The following is a 17,858-nucleotide window of genomic DNA, read 5'->3' as shown; positions in this document are numbered from 1 at the left end:
CATCTTCTTAGTGATAACCATCGAGTAGGCACATGCTTCATAATTTTCCTGATCTCTGTTGTGTAAAGTCTGAAATTTTCTTTCCTTTTTGCGCTCCTTTCCAGATAAAATATATCAATTATACTTTCATCTACATTTACAGGCAAGCACGCCACACCCTTCTCTGCAGCAAGATTAATTAGGTGACTAAAGCAGCCTACGATGATTTTACTATTTTCCCCGCTTCAAACATCCTGCCACGTCATTCTTTAATCCTACCATTAATGGAGCATTATCAGCACCAAGAGCTAGGCAGTTTTTTAATGGAATGTGGAATTCCTGAAAAGCTGAGAGCAAAAGATTGGCAGTGTTAGCTCAAGTAGCATCCCCTTCTAAAATTAGGCACAGAGAGTAGACAACTCGGAATTTCATTGAGTTCAGGCCTAAAAAATTTTACAACAATAGGATATATTTTCAAGTCACTTTTATTGCAACATCAGTGGCAACAGAAAATGCATTCACCTGCAAATCTAATACAATTTTTGCCCTTTCGTCCATGCATATTTCTGTAATAATATCATTTAGTGACTTCCGAATCCGGAAACATTTTGCGAAACAAAGGCCCTGCGTGGCAGGTTATGTTCTACGATAAATTATGTAAATAATGCCCCGGCATTCGTCCGAGGATTTACATCTTGGTTTTTACATGAAAAGTTCAGTTTCTAGGATCTTTCTACACACTGGACACTCTACTTATGTTTTTTCATTTGCGCATGTTTGGGTATATCACACTTTCTGCCAAGTGCAACTGAAAAATCACACCTACATATAGTACAGAATGTGAATGCTGGTCCCTTACTGGATTCACTGAGAATCTTTCCTATACGCACTTTTAAACACTGCATCATATTTCTTTATGACATTTTGGCCGAAACAAATATTAAGACATACAACCAAGAAGCACTACTATGTGACATTACACAAGCACTTATGCAGGCCCTGCCCCGGGTAGAGGTCAATGTTGTGCTACTTTTGAGGTTAGGTTACTCACTTGAGACTTCCACTTCCTATTATTAAGCTATTCGAGTATCTGACTGTATTATAGACCAAAGAGGAGCATATGGCTGGTCACCGTGCCCCATACTGCCATCCAGTTGTGATTATTAAAACTACTATCGACCAGCCATACTCAGCCATATATCGATAAAACAAGGAAACACACAGGAGTTTAAAATAATACAAAAATTACTAAAACTGCTCTGAAAATCAGGGAATAGGTCCCGGCGATCAGTAGATCGGGAAGAACGATAGAAAATCTGAGAGTTGGCATGTCTGAAATTGGCATCATAACATCGACGACAACCTGTGAAAATTTGCTGGCAGTACCTGCTCCACGTGTCTTAACAATACGACGATCCATCATCCTGCTGTCTGTAAAACTGTTAATTTGACAGAGTCAGGTACAGTAGACACTTTATAACTCTGCCACTGAGTAGCCATGGCCTTTCTAGGAATTCGAAGGCACCGGGCGAGTTGGCCGTGCGGTTAGGAGCGTGCAGCTGTGAGCTCGCATCCGGGAGATAGTGGGTTTGAACCCCACTGTCGGCAGCCCTGAAGATTGATTTCCATGGTTTCCCATTTTCACACCAGGCCAATGATGGGGCTGTACCTTAAGGCCACGGCCGCTTACTTCCCATTCCTAGGTCTTTCCTGTCCCATTGTCGCCATCTGTCCCATCTGTGTCGGTGTGATGTAAAACAAATAGCAAAAAAGGAATTTGAAGGCTTGCACGTTTAAATGCCATTCTGCGGATATAAGAAACTTTTTTGTAGTGGCTAATACAGGGAAAGTTTTTAAAAATCGATTCAGGGGATTGTCGCTCGCCCAGTCACCTGCGCTGTGAGCCTGTCTCCAGCCAAGTAGAACGTCATTCATGCTCTCTTCCCTAGTGACGTTACAAAGAGGCACTGTACAACCGGTTGGCGCGGCTAACGATGTAGCCTATAGGCCCATTACAGACGCAGACGTACAAGATCAGAGTTTTATGCGTGCGTGGGGGAGGGGAGTGTGTGAAGGGAAGCAGCATGATTACTGTGACAGCTGCCAGTGGTGTTTTTACTGTTAGGTTGCGAATGCAAGACGACCCTTTATTTTCACGAGATCCTGAGGGAAAAAGTCTTGGATTAGTAGAAATACAATATCTCAAGACCTTCCACTATGTGGGATTAGTGAGCTTCTTAACAAGGATATTAGAACTCTATAGTTCCATTAAATTCTTCTGTTATTTAAAATTGCAATTTCGTTTTCACCTTGGTGAGAACCCAGCAATTTTAGTCCGTTATGTTCCTCAAACCTTAACTTCACCAGCTGAAGTAATTTCACTATGTACTATAACATGAAATAATTACCTGGCCATTAGTAGTACTCCATTTGCCCTTTCCTTGAGAGCGTGCAGCCTCCTCCAGCTCCACAAGTCTAGTCAACTCGGGGCTTGGGCGTACTCCATCACGACGTACAGACACCAAGCCTTCTGATACTAGGAGCTCAGTGATATTTTCAGCAGAACCTATGTCTGCAACATCACAGTTTTTTATCCTTTTAAGCAATTTTTAGTAAAAACTTAAAAACAAGGAATAGATAGTACAGTATAATTTAAGACATTATGATAGGTATGGATTTCATTTTTTATTAGAATATCAATAATCTGATACTTATTTCTGCAAGAATAATAATAATGTTATTGGTTTTAAGCCCTGCCGACTATTTTCACAGTTTTTGAAGGTACCATAATTTTGTCCCACAGGATTTCTTTAATGTACTGGTAAATCTAGACAAAAGGTTGATGTACCTGAGCACCTTCAAATACCACCAGAGTCGGAATCCAACCTGCCAAACCACCAACTTGAGCCCGAAAGGCCAACAAACAATTTTCCACACTCGTCAGAGATTCCACGAAAAAGAAATTATGTTACCTTTACATATTACAATGATAATATCTTTCAAATTGCTATTAAGTACAACATAGCATTCAAAACCACCAATACAAATTTCGTTCTATTCCATAACCCACACGGTATTAAGTCATATAAAATTCTTAAAATTCCGGAGTCTACAAGATAAAATGTACACATTGCAAACCCAGTTAGTTATATAGGGTGTCCAAGGAGAAATGGTCAATGTTCAAAGACAGGAAGGATCATCTGAAGCAAATAACTTCATATATGAACATATGCCCTATTCCGAATGGTTTCCGAGATAGGACACATTTAATATACATTTGTTTTTGGACTAGTGGCGCACACATAAGTGTCCTAATCAACTAAACTCTTTGATGTGTTATTCTAGCCTTACCTACCTTGTTGCTTTCACCCTCTTTGCTCCGGACGATTTTCTGCCATTAAACTAGCCCGTTGAACACGCAGTTGTCTATGGTGTGTTGTGAGTGAAGTAGCACGAGGGATTGAGATTGTATCAGAGGGAAGCATCGGTTATCTGTGCTTATACACATGCTGGCTAAAATGCCGCACATCTACACTAATGGAACATATGCAGATGTGGTGTATGTTTTGGCTTTTTTTTATGGTACCATTCCTGCTGCTGTCGAGGAATACCATCGGCGCTTTCCGACATGTTGAATTCTTGATCGTAGAGTGTTTACCAAAGTTTTCAGCACAATGTGTGAAATATGTTTACTTCAAATTTCCAATTTTTCTTCTGAATGCATAGTTCAACAACCTGTGCGAGAATAGCAACACATCGAAATGGTGCAGCGTAGTCCTACTACCAAAATATACAGCGACTTTCTGCATGTATCAACGTCCCACAAACACAAGTATGGCGAACATTACATGCAGAAAACTTGTACCTATTTCAAAAAAAAAGTATATTAAATTTGATATATCACTGAAACCATTCAGAATAGGGCATATGTTCATATGCAGTTTTTTGCTTCAAATGATCATTCCTGTCGCATCCCTGAATATTAACAATTCCTCCTAGGACACCCTGTACAGGTCAGATGAAGTTTCACCACCAGCTACCAAGAACACCTTAACACCAAAAAACACACACAACAAATACTCAGCTAAGAGTACTCGTAAGTCAGATTATAATCACACTCTTGCAGCAATGGAGATTGATAAAGGCACTCTTTTAAACATATCACTCATTCGTTACACGAGTATCACAATAAAAAAGGACAAGAAATAACTTGACGTACGAATCAGATAAAACAGAAAATTTTAGTAGCAGGACTCCAGGAGATTAGAAATACTACAGAAAAACATTTGAATCTCAAGGCTACAGAATTTACAACGGGAAACCTGGACTAAGGGTTATGAAACATGTCCCCAATTTGGAACTGGGTTTATAGTCAATGTGAAAATAATAGATTTGATAATCGATTTTCAAGCCATCTCACCTAGAATTGCAACTTTCAGTTTAAAAGCATCCAACAAAATTTATACCATCATAAATGCCCATGCACTAATGAAAAGAATTTTCTAACAAAGACTAGGAAAGAAGTGGAAAAGTTTTGGGATCTCCTTGACCAAACTGTAAACCAAATAAATATTTATTAACAACGTTAAGATCCTGTTAGAGGACTTCAATGCCCAACTCGGAAGAGAAAAGAAATACCGACATATTATTGAGAAATGGGCTCCACATAAACATACAAATAAGAATATTGTCAAAGACTTGAACTCTGCAGAGAACACAAACTGATCTCAAAGTCCACATACTTCAAAAGGAGGCCCAACAAACTTAACATGTTCCGTGCGGTTCGGGTCACCATGTGCCCCGAAACATGTTACTCTTATCTGTCGGTGCGAACTCCCCAAAATTGCAAAGTAAGTAAATATGTCCTAGTTACAAATTTCCATTAACTAATGGCAACGTAGTGTTCCAATTGAAGTAAAGGATAGAGGCATACTGCTAGTTTTGATCGGCCCACCGGTGACCCGAAGGAAGTTTTTTCATCTTCCATTTATATCGCTTCGGGTCACCCTGAGCCCTGATTGTTGTTTGACCTATATTTTTACGCGGAAATTGCTTACCGCGGTTACGGTGAATGAAGCCTAGGAGTGTTGCTGCCTGCAGATGGTAGATTGTTGTTTAACCCTTGAGGACTGGCGCGAAAAAATGTAACGCGAAGACTGGCGTATGGGTGTATATGACCCGGAATTTTGAATTTTATTTTTAGCCATTGTTCACTACGTACAAAATGAATTGTGCCTAGACTGTTCTAATAAACTATTCTAAATCGTTTAATGTGATTTTAAAAAATTATTCAATATAATATGCAAAATAAATACAATTATTTCATGAAGAGTAAAATAGACCTTAATAACGGCAGGAAAGTATTTATCTTAAATTTCAGTCACTTAGGATGAACAATTTAAAGAAATATTCACATTAATATATAGCACAAGTCTCAATAAGTGTTTCCAGTCACTCACAAATCGTTACCAGTATTTCTCAAGAATTCATGGCTGTCCAAAATGTGTCCTTTTATTCATGCTGGCTGGTAGCGATACACGCACACTGGAGACACATGGGAGCGGTGTGTTGACCACAGATCATTATTTCACAATTGCTGCACTCAGTTTTCGTCTTCCTGTCAGCACTGGAAGGGCAATACCAACATCTTGTTCGGCCTTTTTTAGCTGGAGGTCCTGTCATCGGAGTTTCAATGCTTACATATCCAGCTATCTTCGACCTCAGCGAACGAGGAAGGTTCTCCATTACGGCTCGGCTTTTCATGTGTTCGTGGACCATTTACTGAGACAGTTGCTTGAGGAAAGCTCGTCTAACTACCTTATCAGGTCTCTTTGATTGGTAGATAATGAGACTATTTATGCCAGCTACATTCGGCATGGCATAAAATACAGTTAGTGGCCAGCGGTTACTCACACATCCAACGTTGTATGTTGCACAAAGCTTGTCAACAACATCAACGCCAGACTTTGTGCAGTTGTAAAATGTGTTCATCTCTGGCTTTTGTTTATCACCGGTTTCTCCATCAACGGCTGCGTCATGGTGCATTGTTGATAGGAGCAGCACGGTCTTTCCTTTCCTCGGAACGTGTGATACCAGAGTCACTTGAATATCAAATGCAAATTTACTTGAATACTGTGGTCTGTTTTTGTGTTGTACAAAACTAGGAGGAATTTCTTTTTTATTCTTACGTATCGTTCCGACTAAAGTAAGCCGATGATTGTTCAGCAGATCTTTTGCTAAAGGCACGCTCGTAAACCAATTGTCGCACGTTGTATTGCGACCGGTGCCACTAATTGGAACAATTAATCTTTTCACTACAGCCATGGCGGAGTTATCGATTTGATAAGGGCCTTCTGGTTGCTTTCCGGCATAAATTTCAAGATTTGACATATAAAAAGTTTTTGCACCAACAAGTGCGAAAATCTTGATTCCGCATTTTGCAGGTTTTGATGGTAAGAATTGCTTAAATTTGCACTTTCCACGGAAAGGTTAAAGTTTCTCATCTACCATTACATATTCACCAACACAATAATTCGTCCTACAGTTCACAACAAATTCTTCAAATAAATCTCCAATTGGTGCAAGGTTATCAATACGTTTCCTTTTGCTCCTAGTTTCAGTGTCATCAAACTGGAGACATATCATGAGGAACTGGAATCTGTACATGGACATTGCTGCGGGAATCTATCCACTCCTGTACCGTCAGTATTCCACAGATCCCTGCAGTTCAAGTGGGACGATCGCAATACTCCGACAAGAAACAGTAATTCGAGCAAAGCCTTTATTTCAATAGGGTTTGTGAGGGAGGCATTCCTTTGTCTTTCAAAATTAGGCTGTATTTTAGTTACTGTATATATAAATTTCTATATTTCGTTATAGATCTAATCATGTCCTCAGTGAAGAAACTAAAATATATCAGATGGAGAATTCACATGTTTTGCCTTACCTTTCACTCCAGGCAAGTGAGTCACAATATTCACCGCCCTTGTACGTACATTTGGTGGTTGACATGGTGTATCTTTCCATTTAGTAGTTTTATCCTTGCCTAAAATTACGTTACCACTCAATTCATCAGTAATTTCACTCTCACTATCACACGACTCAGCACTTGCCTCACTATCAGTGTTATGCTCACTTTCTGACAACACAGTCTTCTTCACTTTCACTTGCCTGTCCTCCAATTCCTTCCTCCTCTTCATCTTCTTGAAATACTTCATCAATTGGTAGTTTTAAACGTTCTTGTTCCTTATTCCAATCCATCGCCACAGCTATCAAGATAAGCACTGACTTGACCGAGCAGCAGGCGGCGGGAACGAGGAATGCTTGCTCTACAAAGAACAGTCACGTGAGGACTGGCGCCTTCGGTAAATCTGACCCGCCGGAGAGTAACACACTAATAACTCGGGTGATGACAAAGCTATAACATGTCAACTTTCTCAGGATTTACTTCAAGGTCAGGAAGAAAGGTACTGTAGGCGACAGGAAACGAGGGATGACCAAATCAGAATTATAGGCTAATATTTAAGCCTCGGGTCAAAAACACCCATGCGCCAGTCCTCGCGGGTTAGGGAGTACCACCCTTCTGATATCTGCTTTCTACATTGCTCTTAGGTAAGCGAATAGAGGTTATTGGAGTAGTTATTGACATATTTATTATCTTCCGTAGATAATATTTACAAGCAATTTCACGTCCTATTTTACGCATGGAGCCTTCACATTCTGACACACCGGTGGCATGGAAAAGAAAGAGGGTTAGGACAGCACTGGATCCCAGACGAATTGTTCGTTATTTGGAACAGAGTGATGACAGTGACAGTGATTTCTCTCCTGTATCTGATGATGACCCTACGTACAACCTCCAAGATAGTGACTCGTCTTCTGACACAGACAGCGACTCTGAAGCATGTGGGTCAGCTATTTATGGGGACGAAACACCAAGTAATAACTCTCCAAGTGAAACTGTTGGTAATGGCGATGTAAGTGATGACGATGTGCCAAGGTGGGGTCCAGTAGGGGGACATGACATTGGCATACCCATTTTTTGTGATGACACAGAAGTGAACATAGTGACTAATTCTGATAGCCCTTCTGATATTTATAACAGGTTTGTAACAGCAAATTATGCAGACTATGGTAACTGAAACAAACAGACTTGCTGCACAAACGTTAGAAAAGTGTTGGATCCAGAATCAAAGAATTTATCACTATTTATGTTGACGATATAGTCCTAGCGACCGCAACATTCGAAGATCATGTGGTGAAACTGAAACGTTTGCTGGCCAATTTAGATGAGGCAGGATTTAAAGTTAACAGAACCAAGTCCAAGTTTTGCCAACCAGAAATCTTATTTGTCGGACACGCAATTGATGGAACTAGCATTAAACCTAATCCCTTAAAAATTCGGGCTATATGCGAATTTCCTGTACCAAGGAGGATTAAGCATATCTGGCAATTCTTAGGTACGATGCAGTTTTTCGCGAATCACTGTCCGTGTTATAAAGACACTGTGGTAACATTGCAGGACTTACTAAAAACCAATGATAGATGGCACTGGAACGAGCGCCATTACGACACTTTCGTTAAGACGAAGGAGTTGACGGTCAATAACATCAAACTGGGGTATCCAAACTTCAACTTAAAATTCATTATACAATCGGACGCATCACTCATTGGAGTTGGAGCTGCTTTATATCAGGAAGATGAAACTGCAAATGGTGAGAAGACCTATTTGGCATTTGTGAGTTGGAAGCTGCGTTCCCATGAAATGAAGTACACCACTACAGAACTAGAGATGCTAGTGATCATTTATGCATTGCAAACATGGAGGAAAATGATCTATGGGTACCCAATTGTAATAAGAACTGACCATAAGGCGTTAACGTTTGTGTTGAAGTCGTCGTCTTTGAGTGAAAGAGTATCCAGATGGGCTTTGTATGCACAACAATTTGATCTCCAGATTGAATACTGCACTGGAAAATCGAATATCTTGGCCGACAGTCTAAGTAGAAACCTGCCGGAAGACACATGAGAAGTCAACATGATAGAGATGACAGTCGAGGAATGTCTTGAAGATTTGAAACATTTGTCGGAATTACAATTGGATGATCAATCTTTAAGAGCGATAATTGAGAATTGTCAAGGAAGAGTGGATGAAGAGAAGAAATTAAGGGTGGTAGTCCCACATAAACTAAGATTCAAACTTATATGGTATGTGCATTGCATGATTGGTCATGGAGGAGTAGATAAACTGATTGCAACCATTGGAGAAACATTCACATGGGTTGGACTTAGAAGATCTATCATGAGAATTATTAAAACGTGTAATACTTGCCAACGTGTGAAGCACAGTTCTATACTTCTTTATCAACAACCAATCCCTGTAATACCGGAGAAACCTAGAGACATATTCACAATGGATTTATACAGAATGTTACCAGTTAGTAAACGTGGGAACCATTTCATTCTTGTGGTTTTAGATATCATGTTGAAGTTTGTATCCTTGCAGCCAATTAGAAAGGCAAACTCTAAATCAATTATTAGGAGCTTAGAGATATGTGATACCAGAAATGGGAAAACCGAACTGCATTATTACTGATCATGGAACTCAGTTCACGTCGAAGGAATTTTCTGAAGCGTTGAAGAGAATGGACATACAACATAGATTCAGTTTGATACGACACCCAGAGTCGAGCGCTGCTGAAAGAATCGTGCGGGAGATATCAAAATATTGTAGAATTTTCTGTCCAGAACACCATTGGGCATGGGTAACATTTCTGCCAACAATTGCAGAATGTATAAATAGCACTTGGCACAAATCAAGAGACAATATTTCCAGTGTAATTCACATGAATCATTACCCCAGACGTCCATGGAACGATATCATTCAGAGACCCGTAGAGGAATTACCTGACATTGAAGAAAATATACCACAAGCTCGGTTGCGCATGGTAAAGCAAGCAGAAAAACGAACTAAGAAATTGAGACATTGGAGATTTCGTAAACCACTGGAAGTTGGAACTTATGTTTTAATAAAGAAACCAGCCATCTCGAATCCTATGACAAAGTTCTTTTCAAAATTCGCTCATTTATATATTGGGCCATTTAAGGTCGTAGAAGTTCTGGGTAATAATGCTTACAAGATTCAAAGTCTGGACTCCAAGAATGTATCTGTATACAACTCCGTAAATTTGAGGCAATACCACACTCCGATCACTCATGAAGAAGTTAATATCATCCTGGAATGTTGTAAAACAAAAGATGAGCTGAGTGAAGATGATTCTACAGAAGAATAGAAGGTAACAGCTGTGGGATGTATTTCAAGGAATGCCAGCAAAATTAAGGACGTTGGAGCGTGTTATGGAAAGGTTGTGACAAGGCATCGATCAGAGGAAATGAAATCGCGAGTTGCTCGGAAGTAAAACCAGATATTAAGATCACTTTACAAAGGAAAGAGAAAGGAGAAATCATGTTATTTAGGATATACGTAAGGAGAAATTTCTCTCGATGCTCAAAATTTCTTTCCAAGCAAGGGGGAAATATAACCTTTCAATGGTCTCGAGGTCAAGAGCGAAGGAGCCATTGAAAGTTATAGATAAATAGATCAACAGAAGCGGTGCATAAGTACACAATCAGCCGGAATAGTCCAGTTTATACGTCCAACTAAGTACGAAAACCGAGACAACTCGCTTATCAAATGGAATTTTAGGAAATTCATAAGCTCAGAACCCCGTGGTACTCGGAGGATTGAATTAAGAACATGAGTTGGGATACAAATAGAGACCAGTAGATGAAAGATCTTATATCAACAGCTGTGAAGGAGAAATCTCATATGTAACATTCTGGTCCAGAAACGTCGCGCAGCGGAGGCCATTTTGGAGCAATGCAAGTTCTACAATCAAGAAGGCGTATGTGGAGTGACGGATCGTGTGCATTTGAGAAAATAAATGAATAGCAGAATGTGTTCCTTTGTGCAGTTCCATGAATGAAGAGAGTGACTGTGTTAGGCAAAGTTCCTCAAATGTCAAAAACATATGTAACGGAGATTATGACATAGCAATTTTAGCGTGAATCATAAAATGCGAACCAAGCATTATTGTGATGTTATTAAAATGGGATTTGTTTTATGACAATGTATGAAGAAAAAACAGCGTAGAAGGTTGATTTCAAGAATAGCTCTGATACATACTGAAGGAATTGAGGAGATTATAAGAGTTTTAAGATATCCTAAGGTTTAAAAGAGTTTAATAACCAACTATACAGCGCCGATATACGAAGGCGAGTTTAGTAAACGAAATTGTGAATTTCAAAACTCTGTTTAGCACTATCTAATTCAGTTTGTACAAGTTTCAGGGTGGAAGAACAGCGAGACTGGTTATTATTATGATGAAGGATATAGCCAAGACGGAGATGTGTGCCTAAGCCGAGACTACGATCCTGATGGATCCGAGTTCTGCCGGAGTTGCCACAATGACATAAAAATAGATGTCCATAGCTACCACGACCTATAATATGGGATGAACAGTATCTTCGGATGTTAAGTACCCAAACATTGTCTTCCCTTATTCTATTTGTAGAAGCTTATAGTAGTGTTAGATTTATCATCATAATGGGTTATTTTTTTCAAGAATACGGCTTGAGTAACCTAACGTGTCTGTCATTATGTATCTGCGTGAAGTGTTGATCCGAACATTAGTAGGAGTGGAATTCGGTATATCGTCAGTGTCAGTAGTAGAAAGATACAGGCACGATTATATTTCATCTAATGTCCTAATTCTGTCTGAATATTCGTGAGAATCCATTTTGCTATGAGATAATATCGAGTGCTGTGCAGATAAGTTCTGTGAGTGATGGTGCGTCAATGTTGAGATCCTCTTAGAATAATCCATGCTGCAGAATAATTTAATGAAGTGCGTACATGCTGTAAGTGATATGATGTTTTATATGCATATAGTTGAGCTTCTTCGATACCTGCGCTTGTATATTTGAATAATGATGTAGACATGGTGCACATTTTTGATGAGATATGGTAAATATTAGGGTCGTCGAAAATGTTATGATAAAATAGTGTGATTATTATAAGAATGAGGTTTGTTGAAATTGATGCTACGGTGACGTGGTAAATCTTCGAGAAGGTCAATGAACCTAGGGTAGTAATGTTATGTGAAGTGTTCATGTGATTTAAAAGATTTGAATAGGCAAGCGGGATAATATGCTAGTATTTTCAAAGGTATCCCGGAGAGATTAAATGTTAAGCATGTAGAAGTCATTAAAATGCGAATTTACGGCACAGCATAGAGGTAAAACGAATGTATTATCGGATGAATTGTTAGGATCTTCGGTAAATAACATATCTAAATAATAAAATAAGTTGTTTTAAGGGGTTAATGTCACCTGATTAAGCACATTGGCATTCAAGGTAATTGCTTGCTGTAGTTATTTGGCAGTAGTAGTATTTTCAAGAAACACTGGAGGAGAGGAGATGCAGTACAGACCTTCCGATATCGTTTCATTGAACATGCCAGTAGTTAGATGTTGATTTTCAGACACGGCGAAGCTGAATGTTCCCGATGAGTGAGACAGCACCAGGATTGTTCATTTATTGAACTTATTATGTCTTTTAAATGATTGACAGATAATTATACTTTTCTCTTGCATCGTTAGGGAGACTAACCGTCAGGATATTCAAGTTGTATATTAGATAGCTAGACATTTAAATGATCAAACAGATAGAACTGGGAAGGCAAACCATGGGCAAATATTGACTCAGATGAATGAACAAAGTGAATGACTTTACGATTAGCAGATTTTCAGAACTGTTAATAATCTCATTATTTGTGGAAATATTTCAGAGATTGTGATGAGTTATTTAGAGTTTAATTTTTACATCAGATAAGGTTTCTCTTTAATATGTTTGCGGAACCAACAAAGATTGATGAGATATGTGTTACTTGTGAAACTCTGTCCTGCTGTCTAATCAGATGATTATGATTATTATATATTTCATGATTACTTGATTAAACGGAATATCCTTCCAAAAGTTTATTGCGATCTTTCATTTTTAAATTATAATTTAAGAGCCTTTACATAGTTAGATAGGACGTGGAAATTACTCTGAACTTATGTTGGAAGAGAGTTGACCAGTACTCGCCAAATGACCATACCCGCGAGTGGAGTTTCCTGCGAACCATTGACACTAGTCGAGGTTTAACTGAAGGAAATCATCATTTCGAACCACCCACATCCACGAACGGTCACACTAGCAAGAAATATGTATACGTACTTAGGGGCTGTAAAAGAGACTCCATTATGTTGCATTCCGCTGCTCGCGCCGTTATTTGTTCCTATCTTGAGATCCAGGGCTGGCATTGATGAATGGGAGTGCTATGTCTGTGAATTGTTATTTTATTTTCATATGTCCAGCGCGGGTATTTCGTTGAAAGAAAAACAGCATGATCTCTGGACCAATAAATCCTTTCATGAATCAGTTAGGGCACATGAAGTGACAGCCCTTCAAATTACATTGAATGAAAAAAAATCAATAAAACAACACCAAAGATCTTCAGTGAGCAAAGACATCACACACGACAGTGTTAGACAAACAAAACACTTGCAGAAATGCTGCAACGTAGCAGAAATAGTAGTTGTAAGGCAGTAAAGTATGTATTCTCTAAAATAAAATATTTTGGATTATTTCTTAATCAACCTCTGATTTGAGACTTTGAGTAAAATCAATTATCTTCCATGTATGACAAATGTTACAATGATATTTCTTGGATCAACATCATTCACATAACCGGTCTATACATTGAACTTTCAATGTAAAATAAATAGATATTAGATATGTCATGTTACAAGGAATATAGCCTACATAGATCATTTTATTCATGAATTGTTTTTCATTTTCTGAACTCTGTCATAAATTACTCTGTCATCCTATGTCTGGCATACTACCCTCATAATCTGTCATTCTCTACAAGACCGAGATATACCAGATTAAATGACTGCATTATAAAGTTGCAATGGTTGGTAAGAAAATCTCAGCCTCGTCCTAGGTGTCAATGACGCCATCCTCTTCCATACGTGAACCAATCATCGTTATAAAAGCGATGGAGTAAGGCGTCTAAAACAGTATTTTTGGTTATAAAAGTAAATGTACTCCTAGGGGCTGGTTGGTCCCTGGCAAGCGTATTGAACACATCTCTCTTCCACGATCAGTTTAAGGTGAGAATAGCAGCATTTAAAGTAACATTTTATGTAATAATCCTTGAGGGCCCGTTAGTATATTTCTACCTGCGGAAACTATGAAAAAGTCGCATGCCAAGTGGAGAAAGGCATAGAGCAAGTAGTTGCAACGGTCCTTTCAACAAAAATATTCAAAGAACAGACAAGTTAATATAATTCAGTCCTTGTGTCAACTATACAACAAATTTGGTATAGGAAAAGTAATACAGTGTGTTAAGAGAGCTGCTGGGCATTCAAACCCCAGATAAAGAGGTTAAGTGCACTCACAGAGTGATGCTGATGATGCTTGTTGTTTTAAGGGGCCTAACATCGAAGGTCATCGCCCCAACTCACAGACTGAAGAAATGATTAGACAGTGAGTGCTATCTCACAAGACATGCAACGCTGATGAAATTACATGAAACACAGCAGACTATGGACCATACTCATCTCGTGGAATAACAATGTCAGAAAATACAAAATTCTCCCAAAGCATAAAAGAGTGGAGTATACAGAAATACAAAGTTGGAAGTTAATAGAAGAAACTGAAGAGGATCCCAACAAAGCACTTTGTACCAGGCAACCATGGTTCCCAGCAGATGTAACAATGGAAATCTGCGAGGAGCAAACAGAGGATATTGTGTAAATCTAAACACAAGGCTAGCAGCAAGAATAAAGGAAAATTTTTAAACTTGTGAGATTTTAATGAGAGTGGAGGTGAAGAAGGCTCAATGGGGACAGCCACAGGGCAGTGGGTCTAGATGGCATCTACAACGAACTCTTTATATCACTACAGTTTCTTGTAACATGGACAAAGCTTTTAAATAAATGCTTCTAAACAGGGAATATTCATGCCAATATTTTACGAAGAAAAACTGGCACTATTGACATTACCCAGCAAAACATTACGCTGATGATATAAGGGCCTATGTAGGTGTTCTAACTTACATGGGTTTGATTGTTGTACCTGAAATTGACGATTTCTTCCTAGAAGACTTCTGCAGGTCTCCATTAGTAAGGCAGGCAATGACACTGAAATAGTTTACGAAACTTGGGCAATATTTAGATTCAGAATTAAGAGTGAATGCAAATATATATGTGTTGATCACTTAGAAACAAAATGCAAAAGAAATTGCGTTCATATTTTTATTCATTTGACTTCTTCGTTGGTTTTCTTTAAAGGGTGACATTTATGCTGCTGCGCCTGTTGGGATCTAATGCCCGTCAGCAAATACAGTAATTGCAGCCAGGCAGCCACCCGTAAATGGCAAACAGCACAGGCCACGGTCACTTCCTTCCCACTCCCACCTCTTTTCATCAAAGACTAAAAATTAACCACTACAAGTACCTAGGGATCTAGGTACTGTACTTTATCGATCCATCTGAGAATTGTAGTGGCCGCAAGATCCATCAGCGACATTAGACATCTGCACCTGTCATTAGAGATAGCCATGAGACTGTTAGAAGTGAAAATGCTGCCAAGAGCCACATATATGAAATTAATATAGGAGTACCTCTCGAAACTTGACTCTGCACGATGCGCTCATGGGATGATAATCAGGTGGTTTCCCCTTGCCTTCTTGAGCATATGCCGCTGGCCATCCAGTGGCTCATCCGCCTTTAGGGGCAGTTTCCCACTCCAAGGACAAGAGGGTGCTGTGGACCTCTACCTGCTCGTGCGCCCTTTGAAGGGCCCCATACATGCGCAGACTTAGTCAGAGGTAAGTCTGCGCAAACCAGTCTTCTCAGACATGTCTCTGTGCATATGGCCGATAAGTCTGCAGGCAAGTCTCTGACATTCTGGCACCGCTTGAATTCAGCTGGAGACTTTGCGACGAAAGCGCTATCTCAGAGTTGCGGCAATAAATGTAAACGTGGTAACCTACAAATATGAAAACTGAAATCATTTTTTTTTTGCGCATCTTCGTGCAGAGCGCTACATTATGTCCAAACAACTCACCTTCTATACCGACTAATTAATTTCATGTAGGATGCTAAAAGGTTTGTTTTTTCCACCTATTCAATACATATAAATTTTATAAATTAGGAATTTATTATTGATTCCACTTGAGACATGTTTCGCCCTTCATTGAGGGCATCATCAGTCAAAATATCACCTCAAGGTAACAAATCAGGTAACTGGTTAGTAGTTGACATGTACAAATTAATACATATTATTAATACAATTACAAAAATCCATATATATTTTTCAACCATCCGAAGTGCATAATCTTAAACAGGAAACAGCTGAACGCATCGTATTCAACTTCCTCGGTAAATAATCATTTAGTCTGAGCGTGTGTGGGCAACTGCATACTTCCGAATTATCTCTCGGAGGCAAGTCTGTGCAGGTAAGTATTCCAGAAGTCGGCGCATGTATGGGGCCCTTGAGGAGGCTGTTGGCCGTTATTCACTGATGACCCACAACCAATGCCCGGTCACCAGAACCCAACAGACTTTGAACCAATGATCCTCAGAAAAGAAGTGGAACATGCAATAAAAAAGCTCCGGAACCGGAAAGCAACAGGCCAAGATGGAATCACTGCTGAAATCCTAAAAAATATGGGCGACCTAGGTGTAGACATTCTCCACAAGTTATGTCAGAAGATATGGACATCTGGAAATGGGCCGGATCAGTGGTGCCACTCCGACTTCGTACCATTGTTCAAGAATGGTTCTCCACTTTACTGTGCAAACTATCGAACGATAGCCCTCATCTCCCATGCCAGTAAAATCATGCTCACGGTGCTGAATGGGAGGCTGAAGACCTTCTTACTGCCACAAATCTCAGATGAACAAACCGGGTTTGTTCCAGGCAAAGGAACAACTCGTGAGCAGATCCTATACATCCGGCAGCTCATAGAGAAGACAAGGGAGTACAATATCAAGATGTTCCTGTGCTTCATGGGCTACAAGAAAGCCTTTGATAAGGTAAAATGGTTAAAGCTCTGGGCTATACTCATTGAGATGGGGACACCGAGACATTTAGTGTACCTGATTCAACAATTGTACTCTTCGAACACAGCGACAGTGAGAGTTAATAGCAACTTCTCAGACATCTTTTCTACTAGTGCTGGAGTGCGACAAGGTTGCATTCTTCCCCCCCCCCCCCCCCTTCCTATTCAATGTATACAGCGAGTACATTATGAGGGAGATTCTCAAGGGCTGGAGTGACGGCATCACAGTTGGTGGCAGGAAAATTAACAATCTCAGATATGCGGATGACACTATGATAATTGCAACAGATGATCATGAACTAGAAGCCATCATGCGGAGGTTAGATGAGCAAAGCAAAGAATGTGGTCTTGAAATCAACAATAAAAATGGTAAGTGATGATTGTAGACCGTTCTAATAACAAGAGACCTGCCATAACAAGAATTGCAGATTATGAGCTTGTCAGTCGCTTCAAGTATCTAGGATCTATTGTCACAAATACTGGAGACTGAAGCTGAGATCTGCAAGCGCATTGCGATTGCGAGAAATTCAACAACAAAACTTACTTGCATCTGGAAGGACACCTCCACCACTTGTAAGACAAAGCTCACCCTCATTCTAACTCTGATTTTCCCTATCGTGACCTATAGAGCAGAAACTTGTGACGAAGACTGTCGATCGCCACAGGAATGATGCTCTAGAAATGTGGTGCTATAGGAGATTA

At 39.5% G+C, this 17,858-nt stretch overlaps 1 protein-coding gene across 1 annotated transcript in view; it reads right to left on the bottom strand.

Annotated features, from left to right (window-relative positions):
* The window catches only part of Tudor-SN (Staphylococcal nuclease domain-containing protein 1), a 242,826-nt gene that overhangs the window by 220,703 nt on the left and 4,265 nt on the right, over positions 1-17,858 (bottom strand). Inside the window, exon 4 of the mRNA XM_067136883.2 lies at positions 2,388-2,551. Within this exon, the coding sequence (XP_066992984.1) occupies positions 2,388-2,551 (164 nt within the window). The remainder of the gene's footprint in view (positions 1-2,387; positions 2,552-17,858) is intronic.

The sequence above is a fragment of the Anabrus simplex genome, chromosome 1 (assembly GCF_040414725.1).
Source record: "Anabrus simplex isolate iqAnaSimp1 chromosome 1, ASM4041472v1, whole genome shotgun sequence".
NCBI lineage: Eukaryota > Metazoa > Arthropoda > Insecta > Orthoptera > Tettigoniidae > Anabrus > Anabrus simplex.
Note: the sequence above shows the minus strand (reverse complement) of the source record. Positions and strands in the feature narration are given on the sequence as shown.